Raw genomic sequence first — 22,625 nt, forward strand, 5'->3', positions numbered from 1 at the left:
AACAGTTGCTGCTCAATTTTTTTAAATTATCCAAGATAAATATCCATTGTAATATGCTGCTGAGTGATAACCCAGGAAGCAGGATAATCTGCAACTAATCTTAAACTTTATAAAAGAATTGGGATACTTATTGGAAGAAACTTTTGTGATTTTCATAGAAAAAATATTTGTATTGGTAAGTTGTAATAATTTGAGGAGCTTACACCATTTTCAAAACAAAATTGATGATTTTAACTACTTAATTAAGTAAACGAGGATTTAAGTAATTTATATTTATAAAATATAAAAACATATATATAGAGAAAATGGAAATAGAATAATTGTGTTGTTCTATGAGCCAACTTGGTATTTCCCTTTCTTATCCCTCTGCTTTCCCAAATTTGGCTATCTGAAATTTTACTTCTATATAAATAGTATAAATGAAGCATTTCTACCACTTTAGGAAACATTGCAGCACCTGACATGTAAATGCATTGCACCTGATATGTATATGCATTGTCATCACTGCTACTCCATAGATTTGCAAAACACAAAATATGCAGGTATTCTTTTGAGTTTCCCCATCCATCAGCAATCAAAAAATTGCCATCATCCGTTGGGGCAGCATTACTTAGCGCTTGAGCAAGGAAGAAGCCAACCCACCATGCAGGGACTGTCTACCTTGATGTCTAAGCTGCAGTCCCTGCAACCTTAACATGTATTAGCAAGTAGAATTTTTTTCAGTGAAAACTAACATATTTTAATAATTATGACAGTCACGTACTAATAACAACACAATCAATCTCTTAAAGAGGACACATTCCCAACCACATCCTCATAGAAAGTGGAAGTACCAATGATCCTAAATAAGGGATGGTTACTTAGCAGGTACAATTAAATTACAGTGCTCAGAAGCAATCCTCTACCACCTTGCCATCAGATGTCATGTACTATTATTAACAACCACTACAATAAATCCAGAAAAAGAAAACACCATAGGCATATAGATTAAGTGCGAATTTTTCACAAAATCCCGTTTGGTTCATTTTTCATTTTAATTGTAGGGAACTCCTTTTTCTGAGTTTTTATAATAGCATTAACATGAATTTAATTGTATTTGACGTTATCAGCCTCTACTTGGTGAAGGTAACTCAAATTTGAAACGAAAATCATAATGATGAATTTATTCAGTGAAAACGCAGTTCACCATCCTTAAGTTAGATCATATATCAATCATATATTTTTTTGCCTAGCCCTCTATATTATTCCATAAAATTTCCCTAAAAGCTCTGGTCATCTTACCTTTATCCGGAATTTTGGTGTTCTCCAACAGAGCACATGAGAACTCTCCTTCAGTCTGCACAAAAAGAGCAGAGAAGAAAAGCACACTGTTAGATGTTGAGGGACATCTCTGAAAATTTTGAAAATGAGTGGAAATTTTCCTGGTTAAATATGTACCAGTCTTTTCAAATAACATTAAACAATCGACATTCATGTATGCTTTAAACCAGATAAATATTGGCTTGGACGCTACTATAGGTGTATTATAATCCAACATGACATAGAACCATATACGATCACAACATGTTTTGACTGTAAAAATACTAAAGATTTAGATGAAGAGGACCACATGTGAATTCATTTGTCAAAGGTCTTAAAGACATATCAAAAAGGAGAACGAAATACCACTTCAACATACAGAAGATACATTTCCTAAATGACAATTTCTATATGTTATGATTCCATCTCCTAAACAGTACCTTGTAATATGTTAGGACTCTTTCCTCTTTTTTTTTTTTGAAATAAAAATATAGTATTAACGAGCATCAAGGGAGTGCAAAAATATATACAAAAGCTTTCTAGATCTATCAAACATTAATCAAGTCCACTATATAATTACTAGTGTAAAGAGGATCGCCTTTTACCGTAAAACATAAGGTCTGGAACCAAGAATCCTTTGTCCTATAAAATGACCATTCAAACACATAAAGTGACCTACGAAATACTGCCAAAAGTCTTTTTTTATATTTTTTATCCCCATGGATGCCTCTCTAGGCTCATATCTCCTGTTTGACCGAACCTGAATATTTTTTTTCTTTAATATGTAATTTCCTATATAAAATCAATTCAACTTAAGTTAGTAAATGGAATCCTAACATATAAACATTATCTATTTAGAAAATATATCTCCTATTATATTAACAACCACATAAAAAAGTAAAAATAAATAAATAAACAAATAACTGAATATGGATACTGAAATCTTCAAAGAAAAATATCCTGAAAAGACTACAATTAGGTGATTTTCTCATGACAAAAAAGGAAAAAAGCATTACTAGTCTAATCTATTTTACAAGTTATGAGAAAGAGAGAGAAAACAAGATAAATAACAAGTAAAATATTAAACCTGGTTTTAATTAACTTCAAGTCCATCAATCAGTCACTAAAATAACTAAACACAATGCTGAGTCACTATTCTCAAGCAATCATAATGGTTTCAGACTTCACCCTATTCACCAATTATTTTATGAAAGAAAGAGCATTCATTATTTGGATCTGTGGCAAAATAAGAATCAGTTGTCACCCAGAATAAGTCAAGTTGGATTCCCAAAATCCTTATCCTCCTGCTTCACGAGGATTTGCTTCACTTTTCAAAATCAAGTGAATTACAATTTTTACCATTTCCAAAAGGCCAGGCACAAAGAAATAGCAGGAATCTTCCAAATGTATGCTGCAGATTACTCTTTAAGTTCATACAAGCTATACTAGAATGGGTATATATACGATTTAAGTCAATACTATCTTCTACTCTACTCTATTACATCAACTCCTAAAGTCTAAATAGTACTGAAACAAAAAAGGATTTAGAACAGTCCTAATCCTAGTAGAATGCTGAAACAAAACTAGAACCAAATTAAGTCTATAAATTAGGTAGTTATTCTTTGTTATTCGTGTAGTTGGTAAGCTAATGACAGAATTATGAGAATTCCTATGCTTCTCGTAACCTAAGTCTGAGGAGGATGAACCAGGCTTAAGGGGGTCATAGAACAATTTTCGGGAGTTTTCCGTGGTACTCTGTGGTTTATTGAAATGAAATAAATAGCAAGTAGTTTACTTGAATATAGTGGACATTCCCAAAAAAATAAGTAAGAGAGAATGAAGCACATTATACCGTGAGTTTTTCTCCTTCACTTTTCCACAAATCCCTAACAACATCTTCTAGCTTAAATTTCCATTCTGGTGAGAAGATAAAATGGCATCAAGTCCACAAATTCCATGAAGGATACATTCCAATGCTCAATTGTCTAACTTAAAAGAAAAGGAACTCCAAATAATCAAAGGAAAAAAAATATTTCTATCAAACTTCTTACCTGTCCCTCTCTTGACAGATAATACCATAGTTCTCGGAGCTGCCTCGCGATATGCATGGATCATTGGCACAGATGTAAGCTTGTTTTCCAGATGTCTTCTTGGGAATAGACAACGCAAGCTTGTTTTCCAGTCGGTTGCTGGCACGGGTAATTTGATAAGCATCTGAGTGATGAAACTTCTTCGAAAGCCTAAAAGTTTTGGGAAAACAATCCTGAACATTCTCGGGTTCCTCTATCGATATAATATGGTATTGACAGTTGTTTAGTTCTTCTTTTGAGGAGTCACCACCATTCCCTGGGGTTTTCAATCCATCATCTTCAATTGATCGGCGAGATGAGGATGTCCCTATGCTCAGAACATTTCCTTCACTATTTCTTAAAGCATTTACCATTTCCATTCTGTCATAACAGTTATGTGATATTTGACATCCACAATACGGAGAACAAGTTATAAGAGGTCTGTCTCTAATCATAGACTTTTCAAAAGTATAATCACTAAACTGTGAATCAGTTCTATGTTCCGTATTTGATTTTGACCTCTGCTTTCTACAGCAAGTATAGCTAAAGAAACTCAAGAGCTGCTTGCATACTCTGGCACCTTTTGATGTTGAAGCACACGGAGCAAGATTGATCCGGATCTCTACATTAGAGCCCAATATAGACTGAAGTGAACTTGCAATAAGTTTCCATGACTTTTCAGCTCTAGATACATAGCCTGGATGACGAAATTCCAATTCGGCAACTGCCAAACCTGAAATGTTCTGGAGTCATTGCTTGCAGAAAAGAGAACAGATTACGTACATTCAGAACTTTCAAGATTAATATTATATAGTTGTAGCAAAAAATTTTTGACATAGTATACTGTAATAAGTGAAGAGAACTTGAAGTAAGAGGCTGGTTAACACGAGAATCCAAATTATGATGTCCTCTTCCAAAGTAATATTTGGTATCTCCAAAGTGTAAGTTTCTTTTTTCTTTTACGTCTGAAGCACAGATATTCATCAGAGCAAACCATAACAAAAAATAACAGTTGGAACCCACCTTGGTTAACGGAAAGAGAAGACAACCTCCCTCGATTCCTCAAAAATTTCTTAAAAGAATCAGATTGGCATAACTCTGTAACCTTCTTCCATATGGAATCCAATGTGCCTTGACAACCCTCATGAACCCCTTGTTTATGTGACTTATTGGCATCACAGGAGCAAGCGACAAGTTGCTTCATACCCTCCCCTTCCGATCCAATGCTACAAACATTGTCTGCAAACAGGAGTAGGCTTTGAGGTAAATCAACTAGATAAAAATGTTAAGCCTTAGCAGTTTGCAAACAAATTCTAATAAGTAACTAAATAATCAATAGTATTTTAGTTAATTCTAACCTTGTGCGCTTATCAAACACAATTTGGAGTCATTTGTATCTGGGGAAGAAAACTCAACCGAGCTTAGCTGTAGAAGAGCTACAGTGAGCCATGTAGTTTGATTTTTTGACACTCTCAAATGCTTCTCTGTTTCAGAAAGTATTCTCAAGGCATGACTTAGCTTTTGCAGTTCTTCTTCAGCTATGATACAAAAGTTGCACGTCAAACATATAGACTGTGACAGCAAGAGCAATTACAAGAATATAAATGACTATGAAATGAAAGAGATTGGGTAGGACTTGCAAGGAGCATTCTCCTAGATGCAATTCGACTAAAACAAATGCACCATGTGATAAATATCATAAATATGTAAACAATCCACATAGAAAAAGACAAACATAAGCCATCAGAGCCCCATCAGGACTTTGCCTAACTATCAATTCAAACTGGTCATCTGGAAAGCACAGGCAGCCCAAAAATAAATGTCTGAGTTGATATATCAGCCACATCAGTTGGTTTCAAGAACATCCCTGGTCTTCTCTCGAAAATAAGAATACAGGATCTGATTCCTATCATATTGATGACTCATTCCAAGTATTGCTTAGCAGTTGTTGGCCTTTTTCAAGACAATGCTCACTGAACTAAATCAAGAAATAGAACATTCTCATGGAATTTTTTGTTATTATTATTTATGCTGTTATTCTACTGATTTTTTTTATTTCCCGATCCTGATGAATGGCCAAATTCAAATTTACATCATACTCACAAGTATGCTGCATGGAAAACTTCCTTCTAGCTTCGGAGACACCCCCTTGGCATTTACCCGCAAGAATGTCCATGATGAGATTTGCCAGCTGGGATGTAAGTTGCATCGGATCAATTTTTGATCTCATCAGTTCCCTTGCCCTTCTTACTGTGTTTGAAGTGTCAGAAGATAAAGCCAGATCCAGCAAATCAAGCAACTCATCATCAGAAACAACTCCAATCTGCACCAGCCGACCAAAAAAATCATAATTATCCAAAATGGAAAGAGATGGATGATGAGTATACGAAACAGTTTAGAGATAGACCAGCTCATAGGCCAGAGACATTGTGATTCTTCTACCAAGCAAACTCAGCTGATCAAGCATCATCTCTGCATCTCTAAGAGAGCCACTGGATTTAGAAGCAACGAAATCTAATGCAATCTGATCAAACTCAAGGCCCTCTTCAACACAAATTTTCTGCAATCTACTTGCAATATCAGCATCTTTTATCTTCAGGAAATGATACCTTTGGGACCTTGAAACTGCAACACGTGGGAGCTTATCAAGGTCAGGAGTGATCATTACAAAGACAACATGTGGAGAAAGGTTCTCCAGGCTGTTCAGAACAGCTGCCCATGTATCTCCATGCAGCAATTGGCACTCATCAACAATGAATATTTTAAACTTCGATGAAATGGGAGGAGTGACTGCATTCTTTATAAGGGACCTCAGCTTGTCTGTCCGATTGATTCTCATAGAATCCACTTCCTTAACATCCCTGCTTCTGCCAGAAAAGGACAGGAGGCATTCTCTGCACAGACCACAGGGCTTAGACTCTGCAAGTGACAGGCAGTTTAAGGCAGCAGCAAATATCCTAGATGTGGAAGTCTTGCCCGTACCGCGAGGGCCATGGAAGAGATACAGGGAAGTTATCCTTCCTCTATAAATGGCATTCAGAAGAGATCTCACTACTACATTCTGTCCAACCAATTCATTAAAAGATTTAGGCCTAAATTTCTGACTCAGACTTCTAGGACTTTCTGAATATGGGATAATGTCATTGTTAATGTGCTTCCAGCAACCCCGTCCATGAAAGGTTGTATCCCCTACATCCTCACCTAACAATGGACAGTCTTCCACATCAGAAGAAGGATTTGATTCTCTGAATTTTGGAGTTCTTGACCAGCAGTAACTTATCCCACATCCACGGTGGTTATGAGTGACAAGGTCAACTTCTTCACCGTCACAAAAGGATCTGCTGTCATTTGAAAGGGCGTGGTTTATAGATGCATGTGGACTACCCATGTGGCTTGCAACATCACCAACTGCCCCATGTATCTTCAACTGATTCTCATAGTGAGGTTTCCGCTTTAAAACAGAGTAGTCGGACCTTTCAATTGTTGAGGATCCAAGAAGTGAACCATTACATGACTCTACAACCTCCACAGGATTATCAGAAGGTGCAACACGTGTCAACACTAATCCTTTATCATTAAAATTACTGTGATATCTTTTACTGGGTGACATGTTTCTACATATTTCCTCATTTAAACCATAAGAATCTAATCCTTCAATTTGCTTTGTCTTAATAAGAGACCCCAAATTCTCGACAGCATTTGAATTCTCACACATGATCAACTTAGAATTGGATTTCTCCAAATTAGGATGCAACTCAATGCCATAACCTTGTTCCCCTCCTTTTCCATCAAATCCTAGATTCCTACAGCTTAAAAGGCCCTTAGGATCAGAAGCACCTTCTGGATCAGCATTTAGGAACTGCAAAGAGATCCCATTAGTTGAATTTGTTTCCCATTTCACATTATCAAGTAAAATGGAGAATTTGCTCATAGAATTTGTAGATGGATCCCTTAATGATCTCACTCTCCTAAGTGCTACAAGGGTTCTAGAAATAGGGATGTCAACTGAATGCCGCCTCCCATCTGCCATTCTCAAAAGGTGGAGTATATATAAATAAACAAAGCCTTTTTTCCGTACAGCAAAGTCAAACTTCAGGACCCAAGCAAAAAGTAGCCATTACCAACCTGAAACAGGAAATGGAAGAACAGATTCATCAGCAGTTGTGAAAGTATTCCATAATAGTAACATACTGAAACTGATCTTTTCCACATAATTGAAAACTCAAAAATGTTTCAGGAATGAGAAATATTTCCCGTACTGCAAAGTACAAGCTGCGTAAATCCCCTTGTTAAAGAAAAATGCAGAGAGACTCGCGATTTCGTCATAAAAATGCAGAAACCGTAAAACTAAAATCCCATTGGCTCAGAAGGAAACAAAACGCAGTATCTTTCTTCACATAAAGACGGGAAAAGATAGAGAGAGAGAGCATGAACTAGTTTGTCTCGAAAAGAAAACAAAAGAACAATGCATATGCTTTGCTTGTTACCGTCAATATAAGCAACACAGAACTACTTCCCAGAGCAAACCACTCGCATGAAGAGAAATAAACACAAAATAATCCTAACTACGGCATCACAAAGCTCGGGAAAAATAAAAAATAAAAAAGGATAGATAAGAAGGAAAGCTCTTATTAAACCGAGTAGTCTACAGAGAGAGAAGGAAAGGAATCTGCATTGTGCAAGGTATCAAACAAAGCTTTAAAAAATAACACATAAAAACAAAAAAATGCGAGACGACAAACTTGAAATTCCAAACCTGCAAATAGATATATCTCATTTCGAGGCTCAAGGAAATTTTGAATCTGAGTAACGTAAAAGTCGCGCTACATAAAACCCTAACCCCGAAGGACGGGACTGAATGGCGATCCGTTCAGGGCTTTGCATAGCATGTAGTAGAGAATACCTGGACCATCGACACACACACAAGAATAGAACGGTGGTAAGTGGCAAAGTAGTAAATGTCATTAATGAGAGGGGTGATAGTAAAGAAGATGCCATTGGCTGTGTGAAGAGAGAGGGAGAGAGAGAGAGAGAGAGAGAGAGAGAGAGAGAGAGAGAGAGAGAGAGAGATATTTTTGCAGGAAATTCTTGTTCGTTCTTGCAGAATGTTGCAGAGAGAGGGGTCTGTGTGTGGTCTCGGTCAGTGAGCCTAAGTAAGAGAGGGGCTTTATTGTCATTTCCCTTTCTGGCAGTTTCAGTTAGTTTGGGCTCGGAGCCAAAAGGCTGGTAACAGTTGTATGGTTCACATATTGCACTCTTATTTGTGGCGCGTATACGCACGCAGCACAAATTACGTTGAATTTATTTTTAAAATTGAATAGAATAAAAAAGTATAAATAGTCAAAAATTAATAATCTACCTGCATTGTAAATTAATTTGCATAAATCTAATTTATTTTTTATAAATACTTAAGTAAATATTAATTGAACATATTTTTATTACTTATTTATATCTTTTAGGATTAGAATATATTTTAAATTAATATATTAACTCACATTTCCGAAATTCTGTTTATTTTTGTTCATAAGTTAATTAAAAATTTATTAAAAGAATAAAATATCACATATTAATTGCAGTAATCAAGAAAATTAATGATTTTAAATTAATTGAAAAGAAAATCACTATTATTTTAATTTATAATTAATACACATGCGTATAAACTTAAATAAATCTTAAAATTATGTTAGAAACAAATTCATAATTTGCACAAAATTTATTAGTAAATTTATATTTATTTTAATTAAAAAATAATATGTTAACAAAAATGATAAAACTTGAATTTATATAAAATTAATAAAATATATTCAAAATTCATAATTTTCGTAGAAATTAGAATGTGGTCATTCTAATTCTACATGAAATTCCATTTATTGCTCAAATTTTTTTGTAACCATAATATAATTTACATATTTTTTTTAACCAAACTTATATAATTTTATAAATAAATTCATCATCATTTATAAAATTATTCCAGACATAATGGGAGTATTATAGTTAAAACATTTGATTCAAATTCTAACAATAATTTATATATATTTCTGACTAAATACATCTGTCTACCATATATATATATATAAACAATAATTTAAAGAATTTTCAATTTTCTTTTTGTTTATATATTTTTCTTTTTTCACTAGAAAATTAAGGTAGAGACAAAAGTAATGCAGGCAGGTGTATAATTTAAAGAAATAAGTGGGGCTGCAATTGGTTGGGATTTGACTAATGTTATTTTATAATAATATAATATTCTAGTGAGGAGTGAGAACACGCGCCTAAAAGGGAGTGGGGGGGTGGGGGGCCGAGAAGGAATCCGTTTGGGAGGCAGAGGAGTGGGCGTCCACTTGTGAAGAAGCACTTTTCAAAATCTTACTACAAACCAAACAGCTTTTGGTTTCACGTCTCTTGTCACGCCTCCTCTTCGCTATTTATTTTCAAGCGCCGTTGAACTGTCATTGTCACTTTCTGCCACGTGTCACTTCACAGCTCACAGCTCAAGTCAAATACATGGTTCATTTTCACCTTCTGATAAAATCCAAAACTTTTTTAAGAAACTTTAGATTAAATTATTAATTAAAAATTATTATTTCATCTTTTACTTATTATTAGATTTTTATTTTAATAATATTTTTATTTAATTTGTAAGAAAAATAAATTACATTAATTTTAATGGAAATAGTAATTTGATAGAGAATAGTTTTATAACATTAGATATATAAGATGTAATTTAATACTGATGTAAAAGTGCAAGAGTATTTTTAATATTATTCTTAATTTTTTAATTATGAATTTCAACAAAGACAAATTACTCATTAATGCTTGTGTACTAGTATGTGATATGTTGTATTTAATCTTAAAATTTTTACTGTTACAATTTGATTTATAAATTTATAGTATTATTTTGAAATGCAATTCCTAATAAAAATTTTGGCTTAATTACAAACTTGATCTTTCACCTGTAACTTTCTCGTTTTGGTTTTGTCAATTAAGTTTCTAATCTTTTATTTCTTTGAATTAATCATCCAATAAATTTGTGTGTTCAAATTTAAGTAGATAATAATTTTTTTTAAAAAAAAAATCCTAAATAAAGCTTTTTTTATAATTATAACGGCCTTTTTTTTTTCTTTCAACGGCGTAAGATAAAACAATTCTATGACTCAACACGTAAATTCCATGCCAATTTAATTACACATAAAGGAAACTTGTCCACAATTCATTGTTCAAACCCAATGAAAACTTACAATTCTACATATACATCAAATGACAAAACCATATCATACATCTCCAGCAATCAGTATCCATACTAAAATAAACTTTTACAGACTACAACCCGCTACAAAGAAAACCACTGCCCTATGGCGCTAAAGACTAGGCTCCGTAACCAACAACTCGGATCCCGGCTCCATCCCTACTTTATCTGTTAATGACATGAAGTGAGTTCACATAACTCAATACGATAAAAATCAAGTTGCAAGTATAATATGCAGTGACAAGAAATTCATTATGTCTATATGCATTACATGTTAGAATTTTATCTAGCATTTTTATGTTAAAAAATGTTTTTTTTGTTTAACTCGAAAACAAATAAATGAAAAGAGACAACAAATTTTCCCTTTATGTTTTCAAAATTCATTCACTGTAAGTTTCTCCCCATAAAATAGCAATTAATCTACATATCCATGCATTTATCAATATGAAATCAAATCAGAGTTGTAGCACTCAGACTCGAAAATTTAGCCTGGAATAATTTTATAATTAATAAAATAATATACTAAAATAATTTAATTTTTTATTCTATTTTAATTTTGTGAAATTTTTGAGAAAAATTGAGAAACTGTGAATAAGGAGGAGTGTAAAGGCCCAGAACTTAAAAAAAATGAATTTATAATTTAAATGCGGAAGCAGATAATAAAGTTAGGGTTTACATTCCTTACACAATAATTTATAAGACTCAATAGGATTACGAGAATGTCTCTTTTAAAAGACAAATAGTAATTAAAAAAATAGAATAAATAAGCATTTTAGAACAATCTTCACTAGCACTTGAAGGGAATCCAAGTGGTGAATTACTCACAACTCTCTTGTTGATCGAAATTTCGATCTTGGTCTTCTTGATACGAAATGATTAATGAAATGGTAAGCTACACTAACTCAGTAAATATATCAAACTAATCACATATATAGAAAATTGAATGTTGGTAAAAATAAGAAAACAACTAATGGAGCCCTTACACTTTAAGTAAATACATTTAACTTCAAAAAAATTTATTCGATACGTACCGTTACGTTTTTTCTAAAATCAACCTATGAAGATAAATAAGTAAATGACATTTTAATTTCATTCATAGGATCATAATTCTTCCTTTTTTACCTGCTTACGGGTACCTCTGGGAGTTCAAGAGATGTTCTCATATGCGTGAATTAAATATCAAATTTTATCAATTAACTGGTCGTCCCCATACTCTGTCCGGTAATGAGCGTCAAACATTCTATCGCCTCGATACCCCATCTGGTATGAGGATGAACTATATCTTCCAAACCCTTTCGGTATGAGACTTCTAAGTCCTGTCCAACTGAAGTAACATTCACAATAGGGTTCTCTATGTACCGGACTCGTCTGCTCTTTTCCAGAATACCTAATATGCCTTTCACATAAAGATCTTCATCAACAAAATAAACGCTAAATGCATATTAATGTCTCATGTCATATTCACTGATCAATTTAAAGGACATTTAAACAAGTAATTTAATTTATCATAACCAATAACCGAGTAACTAAATAACTAGATAAATCATGCATGAAATGATCAAATGAACCAGATAATCGAGAAAACTATAAAAATTATCAGTGTAAACATGCATAGTATAATATTAAACAATTTATACAGTATAGAAAAATAAACAGGGAATCAGGACAAATGTAAACTAACTAGTTCTGCCTCCACTAGTGACCTGTAATATTTTTAGGATTTTTCTATTTTTTTTACAAAATACACAACTATTGATTATTAATCTTGAATTTACCATAACCGAGAATAAGATGAGGAATCCTTACCTAAATCAGTGTTTCAAGATGTTGCGCTATCTACTACACCTCCTAACGGGTTTTGAATTTTCTAAATTTTCTTACGAAAATTTAAAATACTCGTCATGCAACTAAAAATACTCTAAAAATCTTAAATCGGTGTCGAAAACTCTTTCCGACCAATATTAGGGTTCCGGCACGGTGCCGTCGCCGTGTTTCAACGCCGGCTCTACCGCCCATAGCAGTGATTCGCCTCGACCTGGTAGGTTTTGCCCAGTTTTATATGTACCTCAACAAAAAAACACGTTAGGGAGCCTTGGTTAGCTGGAAATCACAGAAAAACCAAACTTATCGATGGGGGGTCTCCGGGTGCAGCGGCTCTGTCATTTCTCCTTCACAACTAGAGTTTCTTCTTCAGTTAACTTGCACAGAAAAAGACGATGAACACAATGACCAAAAAATCACGTAAAACGGAAAACATAAAGGGGCTTATTAGAGGGAGTTTTGGGTTTTGGCCGCGGCAGCTCCAACGAGTTTTGTTTGCGATTTCTACCTCACCCGTCTTCTCTTTTACTCTGATATGGCTACAGGAAGGCTCGAAATCAAATTTCAAGCGGGTAGGGGCAAATTTTACCTTTTTTGGCAGTCGCCGGAGGCTCTGGTGCGGCGGCGATTGGCGGTCAGCCTTCTTCTTCAGCAGCTGGTCCTTCTTCTCCGACGAGGGCAGAACGACTATGGTTAGGGTTCCTCTATGATATGATTTTTTTATACTCATTTTGCGTCAATCTGGACTATTCTTTCTTGTCGACATGGAGCGAGGAGAGTCATCCGATCGTTACCTGTTTAGACTGATTGTGTGGGTGAATTTGTACCGTTCATTGCAATTAATCTCGATGTCCGATCGTGCATAAGGAGAGAGAACGAATCTGAGCAGTTCATGCACGCAGGATCAAACCTGGGCCAGCAGATCGCCCGCATGGCGCTGATGTCAGTGTGTTTTACCACGCGGCATGCTCCGGTTCATCAGGGTTGCTGATTGGGCTGTCCCACGTGACCGAATTTTTTTTTTATAATTTTGACACCCTATTTCTAATTTTTCTTTTAAAAATATCCCCTGAACTCAAATTTTCACATATTTTCTCCAAAATTGCTTTTAATTACACCCATAACCTATTTTTCTCAAATAATTTAATAAAACTAAATTAAAATAATTTAAAAATAATTTTATTATTTTTTTATAATTACCAAAATTGATCTTGGGCCAAATTCATGGTTCAGGTATTACAAAGGGTGCTTTTGAAAGAAAAATTCAAAACTGGGGATCAAAATGTAAAAAAAAATTCAGCAACGTGGAATGGCCCAATTAGAAGCCTTGACGAACCGAAGCACGCTGCGGGACAAAGCACGCTGACATTAGTGCCATGTGGGAGGCCATGTGGGCGATCCGCGTGCTTGGGAAATCCAACGATCCAGATCGCATCTCGCGCGCACGAACGACCCAAATTTATTTCTTCTTTAAACACGATTGGATGGATGAGATTGATCGTGATGGACGACCCTGATTTGCACACGTGATTTGCATAAACAGGCAATGATCAGACGGGTCTCTTCACTCCACGTCGACTCAGACAAACAGACTAGATCGAATGGAGAGGACTATTTAAACTCCTTTTCACATGGAACCAAAACCCTAGCCGACAGAGAGGTGACCGGAGAAGAAGAAGAAGGGCAGCTAGAAAGTGAACCAAATGCTAGAGAAGGAGATCGACCACCATCATCGTCGCACCAGAGCCACAGCCGACATAAAAAAGATAAGAGTTTCTTCCCCTCCACTATGATTTTAATCTCGAATCTCTCTATGCCCATATCGGAGCCGAAAGGTCAACCGGTGAGCCAAAAAACACGAGTGAAGCTTGGTCGAGTAGCTGCAGTTGAAATCAAAAACTCCTTCCGACAAGCTCCTTCCCGTTTACCGTTTTCTACAATTTTTTAATTGTTGTGTTCCTCGTTTCATTTTGAGTAGGTTAGCCGAAGAAACACCCCAACAACAAAGGAGAAACAATAGAGCCACCGCACCCGGAGACTCTTCTAGCCATAAGGGTTTTAGTTTTCGCCTTTTTCGGCCAACAGAGGCCCCTTAACTTCATTTTTTGTAGGTTTTCATGAAAAATCTGCCAAAACTGACCAAAATTGGTTGAAAACGGCCTGACCAAGAGGAATCGTCATCGCTGACGACGGAGCATGGCGCTGCTACCGTGTTAGAACCCTAAATTGACTAAAAAACTTAAAAAACACTTATTTTGGTCTTTTGGGGTATTTTTGGATACGTGATGGGTATTTTAATTTTTGCATGAAAAATCCATAAAATTCGGGTGACCGTTAGGAGGCACAGTGAAAAATACGATATTTCTAATACTAATCTATAGCAAAAATTCCTCACTTTTTTTTATGTTATGGTAAATTGAAGCTTAATAATTGATAACATAATATTTTGTGAAAATTAGAAAAAAAATCGTAAAATTAATTTCAGATCACCAATGGAGGCGAAACCAGTTAGTTTATAATTACCCTAGCATATTCGTATTGCCTATTTATTTTCTTATACTGCATAATTGCTTATTGTTATACCGTGTGCTTTAAATTATAAATTTTAATTGCTTTCTCATTTGTTGATTGCCTAATTATTATTTTTATCTTTTAACTAATTTGGAATAAATAACCTAATTACGTTTCTTGATGGTTAAAGTATAAATTGTATGATCTGTTTAAATGTTGTCCTATTGATCTATAAATATAAAATGAGATGTTGGTATGCGATTGGTGATTGGTTGATGATGTGAATCTATGTGTGAAAGGTTTACCGGGTACCCTAGAAAAGGGTGGACAGACCCGGTACATAGAAAAACTCTACCGTGGATATTTTCTCAGTCGAACGGGGCTGAGAAGTCCCATACCGGAAGGAATTGGGAGGTATAGTTCACCCTCATACCAGACGGAGTATTGAGGCGATAACATAGTTGACGCCCATTACCAGGCGGGATATGGGGACGATAGATTGATTAATAAATTGAATATTGGGTTCATGTATAGAAAAATATTCCTATGGACCCCTAGGGGCAATACTAAGTAGGTAAGAGGGTAAGTTTATTGTTATTGTTCACTTAAATGTGAAATCAAAATATGATTTGGGTTATTACTTTCGTAGGTCGGTTTTAGAAACTCATAAAGGTAAATATGAAACTTATGTTTTTATATAAAACAAATTTATTTAAGAAAGTCAAATGGCTCCATTGGTTGTTTTATAATTTTTTACCAATCTTTGGTTTTCTATATCAGTGTTAAGTGTTATATTCTTACTGGGTTAGTGTAGCTCATTCCCCCTATTAAACTATTTCAGATTAAGAAAATCAATATCCAAATTCTAACCAACAAGAGAGTTATGAATAAAGGTTACTTCCCAAACCCCATCAGAGTTTCCCAACGGAGGTTATCCCCATAGGATTTTTATTTCGTTTTATTTTAACTACTCATTCTGTTACTATGAACTTCTATAAAAGGACATTCTTGTAACTCTATTGGGCATCCTGATTTACTGTATAAGGAATATAAACTCCAAATTCTAAATTGCTTCCGCTTATAGTTGATATAATCTAATATTTCCATTTTCTTAAGCTTCAGGTCTTTATAGTTGGTATCAAAGCCACATTCCTCGAAATCATTCCTTACACAGAGATTTAAAACACTAAAATACAAACCGAGACTCAACCATTTCTTGTGAAATACAGTTACAATAATATAAGGAGGAAGTTCCCCACTAAATTAAGTAGCCCGAGATGAGTCGCTTCGAGAGGATGTCGATCGACTCTTCGAGATACTGGAGAGAATTGTCCTCATCCAGTAGGACTGGGAAGAGAAGAGGGAGTTGTTTGACCATTTCCCACTGCCACATTATGAGCCGCCCCTGCAACGAGAAGATCCAGTGCCACCCCGATATAGTTCTGCTCCTCTACCATATCATTCAGCACCATCACAATACAATTTGATTCCCCCACCATACAACCAAGTGCCGCCACAGGGCCACCCGGTCCCTCCCCAGCATAATTCAACCCCTCTTTTATGGGACCTAGTTTCACCTATGATGGACCTAGGGTACATTGAAAGGTACAAAAGACTAAACTCATCTATCTTTGTAGGGGCATCTTCCTTCGAAAAAGCTGAGTATTGATTAGCCGAGACAGAGAAGGCCTTTGTAACTCTTGGGGTGGTTCCCAAACAAAAGGTTATACTTACCACTTACATGCTCGTGGGTGACACAAGTCGCTGGTGGCAGCAGAAGCATGCCACTCTGCCCATTCTAGTCACTTGGGAACAGTTCCTGGTAGCCTTTAGTGCAGAATACCTCCCAGAGCATATTCGGTATTTGAAGGAAATGGAGTTTGCACAACTAGTCTAGGGTAAGATGACAGTGTCTAAGTATGCCCGAAAGTTCATAAAGTTTGACCGATATTCTCCTGAGAGTATGATGGATGAAGGCATAAAGACAAAGAATTTTGAGTGGGGCCTTTGTCCTGAGATCATGCAATAATTGTATATATTCGAGCTTAGTACCTACTCAGTTGTTCTGGCCAAGACACAACTAAAAGAGAGGAGCCTTCACATTTTTCCTCTAGTAGTGAAAAATTTTAGACCTCGGTTCCACACTGCAGGCTAGCACCTACTGCACCGACTCAACAGAATAAAAGACCTAGGCCTGTGACTCAAGCTCCTACTCAGACTCTGGCAATAAGCGCGGTAGGACTTGATAGCACTGTACCAAGGACCGTGGAGTCCGATCCTGCTACCGCCTCAACAATACTTGCCACATATGTGCAAGTGTCCAGCACTACGCGAGAGAGTGCCCGTGAAATCAGAATTAAGCCAAACCTCTCATTCAGGGTAGAGCTTACACCCTCACCCAGTAGGATGCTGAAGTTAACCCGGACGTGATACAAGATACGTACACTTTTTTTATCTTATATGTTTTTGCAAAAAAAATTGAATATCTTATCTAAAAATCTTTATTCTATACTGTTTGTGTCTACTCTTGGGAATGGGATACTATTAGGGGAGGTCATATACAAAGCTTGTATCGTAGAAATAACAGATAAAAAAGTGAGTGTAGACTTAATAAAAATAGACACGAGAGATGAATTAGTTGGCAGCATATTACGCCACCGTAGATTGTTTCCATAAAAAACTTGTATTTAATCTTCCTAATGAAAAATTATTCAAAAATTAATAAAGTTTTAGATATTATTCCCTCATGACAATCACATTATTTATATGATGCTTTAACTTAAGAAAAAAATTTGCATTCAAGAGATTTCTGTGGTCCGAGAATTCTCGAATGTATTTTCAGATGAACTACCCAAACTGCCAGTGGATAGGGAAGTTAAATTCACCATAGATCTTCAACCCAACACTTAGCCCATATCGATTGCCCCTTACCGCATGAGTCGTGTAAAGATAGAAGAACTAAGAAAACATATCAAAAAATTGTATGATAGTGAGTTCATCCGATACAGTGTATCTCCTTGGGGTGCTGGAGTCACGTTTGCAAGGAAAGAGGATGGGTCCTTGAGGTTGTGTATTGGCTACAGGAGATTGAACAGATTCACAATCAAGAACAAGTACCCATTCCCCAATATCAGTGATCTTTTCGATCAGTTACAGGGTGTTCAAGTTTTCTCTAAGATAGACTTGCATTCGGATTACCATCAAGTAAAAATCAAAGTAGAGGACATTCCCAAGATAACCTTTAGAATCAGGTACAGACACTATGAGTTCCTAATCATGCCATTTAGGCTAACCAATGCACCAACAATTTTTATGGATTTGATGAATAGGTTTTTCATGTAGTTTTTAGATCAGTTCGTCATAGTGTTTATTGATGATATCCTGATCTATTCAAAGAGTAGAGAGGAACACACTCAGTACTTGACTTAAGTTTTACAGGCTCTCAGAGAAAAGAAGTTGTATGAAAAATTGAGCAAGTGTGGGTTCTGGCTCGAGTATACTACTTTCCTAGGGCACATAATATCTAAGGATGGGGTATCAGTGAATCCTATGAAGGTTGAAGCGGTACTCAATTGAGAGAAATTGACTTCGATTAAGGAGTTTTATAGCTTTTTGGGAATGACAAGTTATTACCGCATGTTTGTGGAATAATTTTCTAGCCAAACTACTTTCTTGATCCGACTTACCAAAAGAATATTAAGTTTGAGCGGAATGAGGATTGTGAAAGGAGTTTTACAGAACTCAAGAAGCGGTTGATTGCCGCACCAATTTTGGCTATGTTGAGTGGAACATGTGCATATATAGTGTATAGTGATGCTTCATACCTAGGGTTGGGTTGTCTTCTGATGTAGCATGGAAAGGTCATAGTATTGGGTCCAGGAAGATGAAAAGTCATGAAAAAAATTACCCCCCCCCCCACGTCTTAGAACTTGCTGCTATTATCCACACCTTGAAGACCTAACGCCACTACTTATATGGGGAGATTTTTGAGATTTGTACAGATCATAAAAGCTTGAAGCATATATTTACTCAGAAGGATCTCAACATGCGTAAGAGACATTAGATAGAGCTCATCAAAGACTACAATTGTAAGATTTTGTATCACCCAGGCAAGGGCAATGTGGTAGCCGACGTGCTCAGCAGAAAAACTGTAAGTATACTGGCTAGCTTAATAGTTTCTAAATGCAAGGTAATACAGGTTGCGCAACAGATACGAATTCAGGACTTGAAAAAGGTTACATGTCTAGCTCATTTAACTGTGCAACTTGAACTAATTTAGAGAATAAAGGAAGCCCAATTAACTGATTCCACCCTAATAGCTCTCACGAAGGATACATAACAAGGGGTAAATCTAGAATTACGAGTCTCTATTGATGGGAAGCTCAGGTTTCAGGACAGGTTCTATGTCTAAGATGATAGTAAACTAAAAAGAAATTTATAATAAAGGCCTATAACTCAAAGTTTACCATGCATTCTGGAAGTATTAAGATATATTAAAGTATGCAACTTCAATTTTAGTGGAGCAGGATGAAAAGAGAAATTGTTGATTTCGTCTCTAAGTGCCTTGTATATCAATAGATTAAGGCAGAACATCAACGTCCAGGTGGGTTACTTCAGTCATTACCAATCTCGGAGTGGAAATGGGAATATATCACCATGAATTTTGTAATAGGATTGCCTAAGGTACGCTCGGAACATGATACCATCTGGGTAATTATTGACTGGCTCACCAAGTCCTCTCATTTCTTGGCCATTAAAATGACCAACCCTTTAAACAAGGTAGCAAAAATTTATATTCAGGAGATAGTCAAACTACATAGAGTTTCGATGACGGTGGTATTCGGCAGAGATCCTAGGTTCACCTCTCGATTTTGGTCTAGTTTTAAATAAGCAATAGGGACAAACTGTCCTTTAGCACAACATTCCACCCTCAAACAGATGGACAGTCAGAATGAACAATTCACACATTTGAGGATATGCTCAGTACTTGTGTTCTAGACTTCGGAGGAATTAGGATGATCACTTGCCCTTGATAGAGTTCGTCTACAATAACAGCTACCAAGCAAGTATCGACATGACCCCGCATGAGGCATTGTGTGACCGACACTGTAGATCATCAATCTATTGGAAAGAAGTGAGTGATAGAAAATTTTTTGCCCCAAATCTTGTAGAGGAAACCATAGCTAAGATAGTTAAAACTAGGATGAACATCCAGACAACTCAGAGTAGATAAAAGAGTTATACGAAAACCTGGAGGAGAGATTTAGAATTTGAGAAGGGCGATCGAGTGTTTCTTAAGTTTACCCCCTTCAAGGGTATCAACAAGTTTTGTAAGAAGGAAAAAATAAATCTTCAGTTCATTGAACTGTTTGAGATCTTGGACAGGATTGGTACGTCCGCCTACAGACTAGCACTACCTCTTGAGCTATCTAGAGTCTATAACGTGTTTCATGTGTCTGTGTTACTTAAATACAACCTATACCCCTTGCATATCCTCTCTCACAAGCTTTTTTTACTCTAGAAGGATCTATCCTATGAGGAGGTACCGGTAAACATTCTAGACCAGAAGAGCAGAGTGTTTCGCAACAAAGAAATTCTATTTGTCAAGGTCTTATGGCAGAATCACTCCAAGGACGTGACCACTTGGGAATTAGAATCGGACTTGAGAGCCTAATACCCCTAATTGTTTGACTAGTGAGAGAGTGACAATTTAAGGGACCAAATTTTTTTATGAGGGGAGAGTTGTAACACCCGGGTCTAGAAATTTGGCCAGTGATAATTTTATAATAAATAAATAATATATTAAAATAATTTAATTTTTATTCTATTTTAATTTTTTGAAAATTTTGAGAAAAATAAATTTAGAGATGAAATTGAAAATAATTTTTTTTAAAAAAAAATTGTCAATAAGAGGGGGTGCTTTTGAAAAAAAATTCAAAACATAAGCAAAAAATAAAAATTCGGCCATGTTGGAGAGCTACATCAGTAGCAACGATGAGTTAGAACACGTCGCATGGCGGTCACGTTGACATCGGTTCCACTTTGGAGGCCACACAGGTGATTCGCGTGCCCAGGTGATCCAATGGTCTAGATCGCATCCTGCGCACACGAACGGATTGGATCTAGTTTCTCTTTAGATGTTATCGGACGGATGGGATTGATTGTGATGAACAATCTTGATTCGCACACGTGATCGGCCTAAACAGAAAACGATCAGACAATTCTCCTCACTCCACGTCGACTCGAATGGACGAGTTAGATCGAATGAAAAGAAGTATTTAAACTCTTCTTCACAGGGAACCAAAACCCTAGCTGACAAAGGGCTGACCGGAAAAGAAGAAGAAGGACAGTCGGAAAGTGAACCAGACGCCGAAGAAGGAGACGGGCCACAGTCGCCGCTATATCGGAGCCATCCCTGACGCTGAGAAGGTAAGATTTTCCTCTCGTTTACTTGGAATTTAATCATGAATCTCCATATGCCTATATTGGAGCCGAAAGACCGATGGGTGAGCCAAAAAACACGAGCGAAGCTCGACCAAGCCACCGTAGCTGAAATCCCAAACCCCCTCCGATGAGCCCCTTTCCATTTTTCGTTTCCCACAATTTTTTGACCGTTGTGTTCCTCATTTTGTTCTTATGCAGGTAAGCCAAAGAAACACCCCAACCGCAAAAGAGGAACAGTAGAGGCACTGCACCCGGAGACTTTTTTGCTGGTAGGGTTTTAATTTTTACCTTTTTCGGCCAACAGAGGCTCTCTAACTTGGTTTTTTGAAGGTTTCCATCCAAAACAAGTCAAAATTGGCCAAAATCGTCAAAAATGGCCAAGCTGATATGAACCGCAGCGCGGGCAGTGGAGTCGGTGCCAGAGTACGGCGGCACTGCCGTGGCGGAACCCTAAATTGGCCAGAAAAGTTTAAAAACACTTATTTTGGCATTTTAGAATTTTTTTAGATATGTGACAATTATTTTAATTTTCGTAGAAAAAATCTAGGAAATCTGGTGACTGTCAGGAGACACAATGAAAAGCATGGTATTTCGAACACCAATCCGGGGTAAGAATCCCTTACCCTTTTCTCCGTTATGGTAAATTAAAATTTAATAATCAATAAAATAGTATTTTGTGAAAATTAGAAAAAAAAATCCTAAAATTAATTACATATCACGAGTAGAGACAGAACCGGTCAGTGTATAATTATCCTAACTTATTCATGTTACCTAGTTATTTTCTTACACTGTTTAAATTTCTTATTGTTATACCATGTCCTTGAAATTGTAAATTTTAATTGTTTTCTCGTTTATTGACTGTCTAATCATTATTTTTATCTATTAACTGATTTGAAATAAATACCCTACTTACATTTCTTAATTATTAAATTATAAATTATATTGTCTGTTTAAAATTTGTCCTATTAATCTGTAAATATGAAATGAGATGTTAGTATGCGATTGGTGATTGGTTGATAATGTAAATCTATGTGTGAAAGATTTACTGGTACATAGGAAAATCCTACCGTGGACATTCTCTCAATTAAACAGGGCTGAGAAGTCCCATACCGGAAGGGTTGGGAGATATAATTCACCCTCATACCGGATGAGGTACTGAATTATATTCGTTCCGTTACTATAAACTTCTATAAAGAAACATTCTCGTAATCTTATTGGGCTTCATAATTTATTGT

The 22,625-nt window shown here is 36.0% G+C and overlaps 1 protein-coding gene across 4 annotated transcripts; it reads right to left on the bottom strand.

Annotated features, from left to right (window-relative positions):
* Window positions 1-257: 257 nt before the first annotated feature.
* LOC110822931 (AAA-type ATPase family protein) lies at window positions 258-8,462 on the bottom strand. 4 transcript variants are annotated; one of them, XR_015816336.1, is made up of 9 exons: window positions 8,125-8,461; window positions 5,776-7,493; window positions 5,472-5,691; window positions 4,727-4,906; window positions 4,392-4,607; window positions 3,351-4,101; window positions 3,152-3,216; window positions 1,282-1,336; window positions 258-682 (listed from the first exon to the last, which is right to left on the bottom strand). XR_015816336.1 is itself a non-coding variant. In XM_088211435.1 (8 exons), the coding sequence occupies exons 2-8, from the start codon at window positions 7,396-7,398 to the stop codon at window positions 611-613; spliced, it is 3,117 nt and encodes a 1,038-aa protein (XP_088067561.1). In that variant the 5' UTR covers window positions 7,399-7,493; window positions 8,125-8,462; the 3' UTR covers window positions 258-610. The 4 variants fall into 4 exon arrangements, 3 of the variants coding, with proteins under 3 accessions (XP_088067561.1, XP_088067562.1, XP_088067563.1); XM_088211435.1 differs by lacking the exon at window positions 3,152-3,216 and having other exon boundaries at window positions 8,125-8,462; XM_088211436.1 differs by lacking the exons at window positions 3,152-3,216; window positions 8,125-8,461 and adding an exon at window positions 7,856-8,067.
* Between the last annotated feature and the right edge of the window lie 14,163 nt (window positions 8,463-22,625).

The sequence above is a fragment of the Carica papaya genome, chromosome 9 (assembly GCF_054855325.1).
Source record: "Carica papaya isolate Zhongbai chromosome 9, ASM5485532v1, whole genome shotgun sequence".
NCBI lineage: Eukaryota > Viridiplantae > Streptophyta > Magnoliopsida > Brassicales > Caricaceae > Carica > Carica papaya.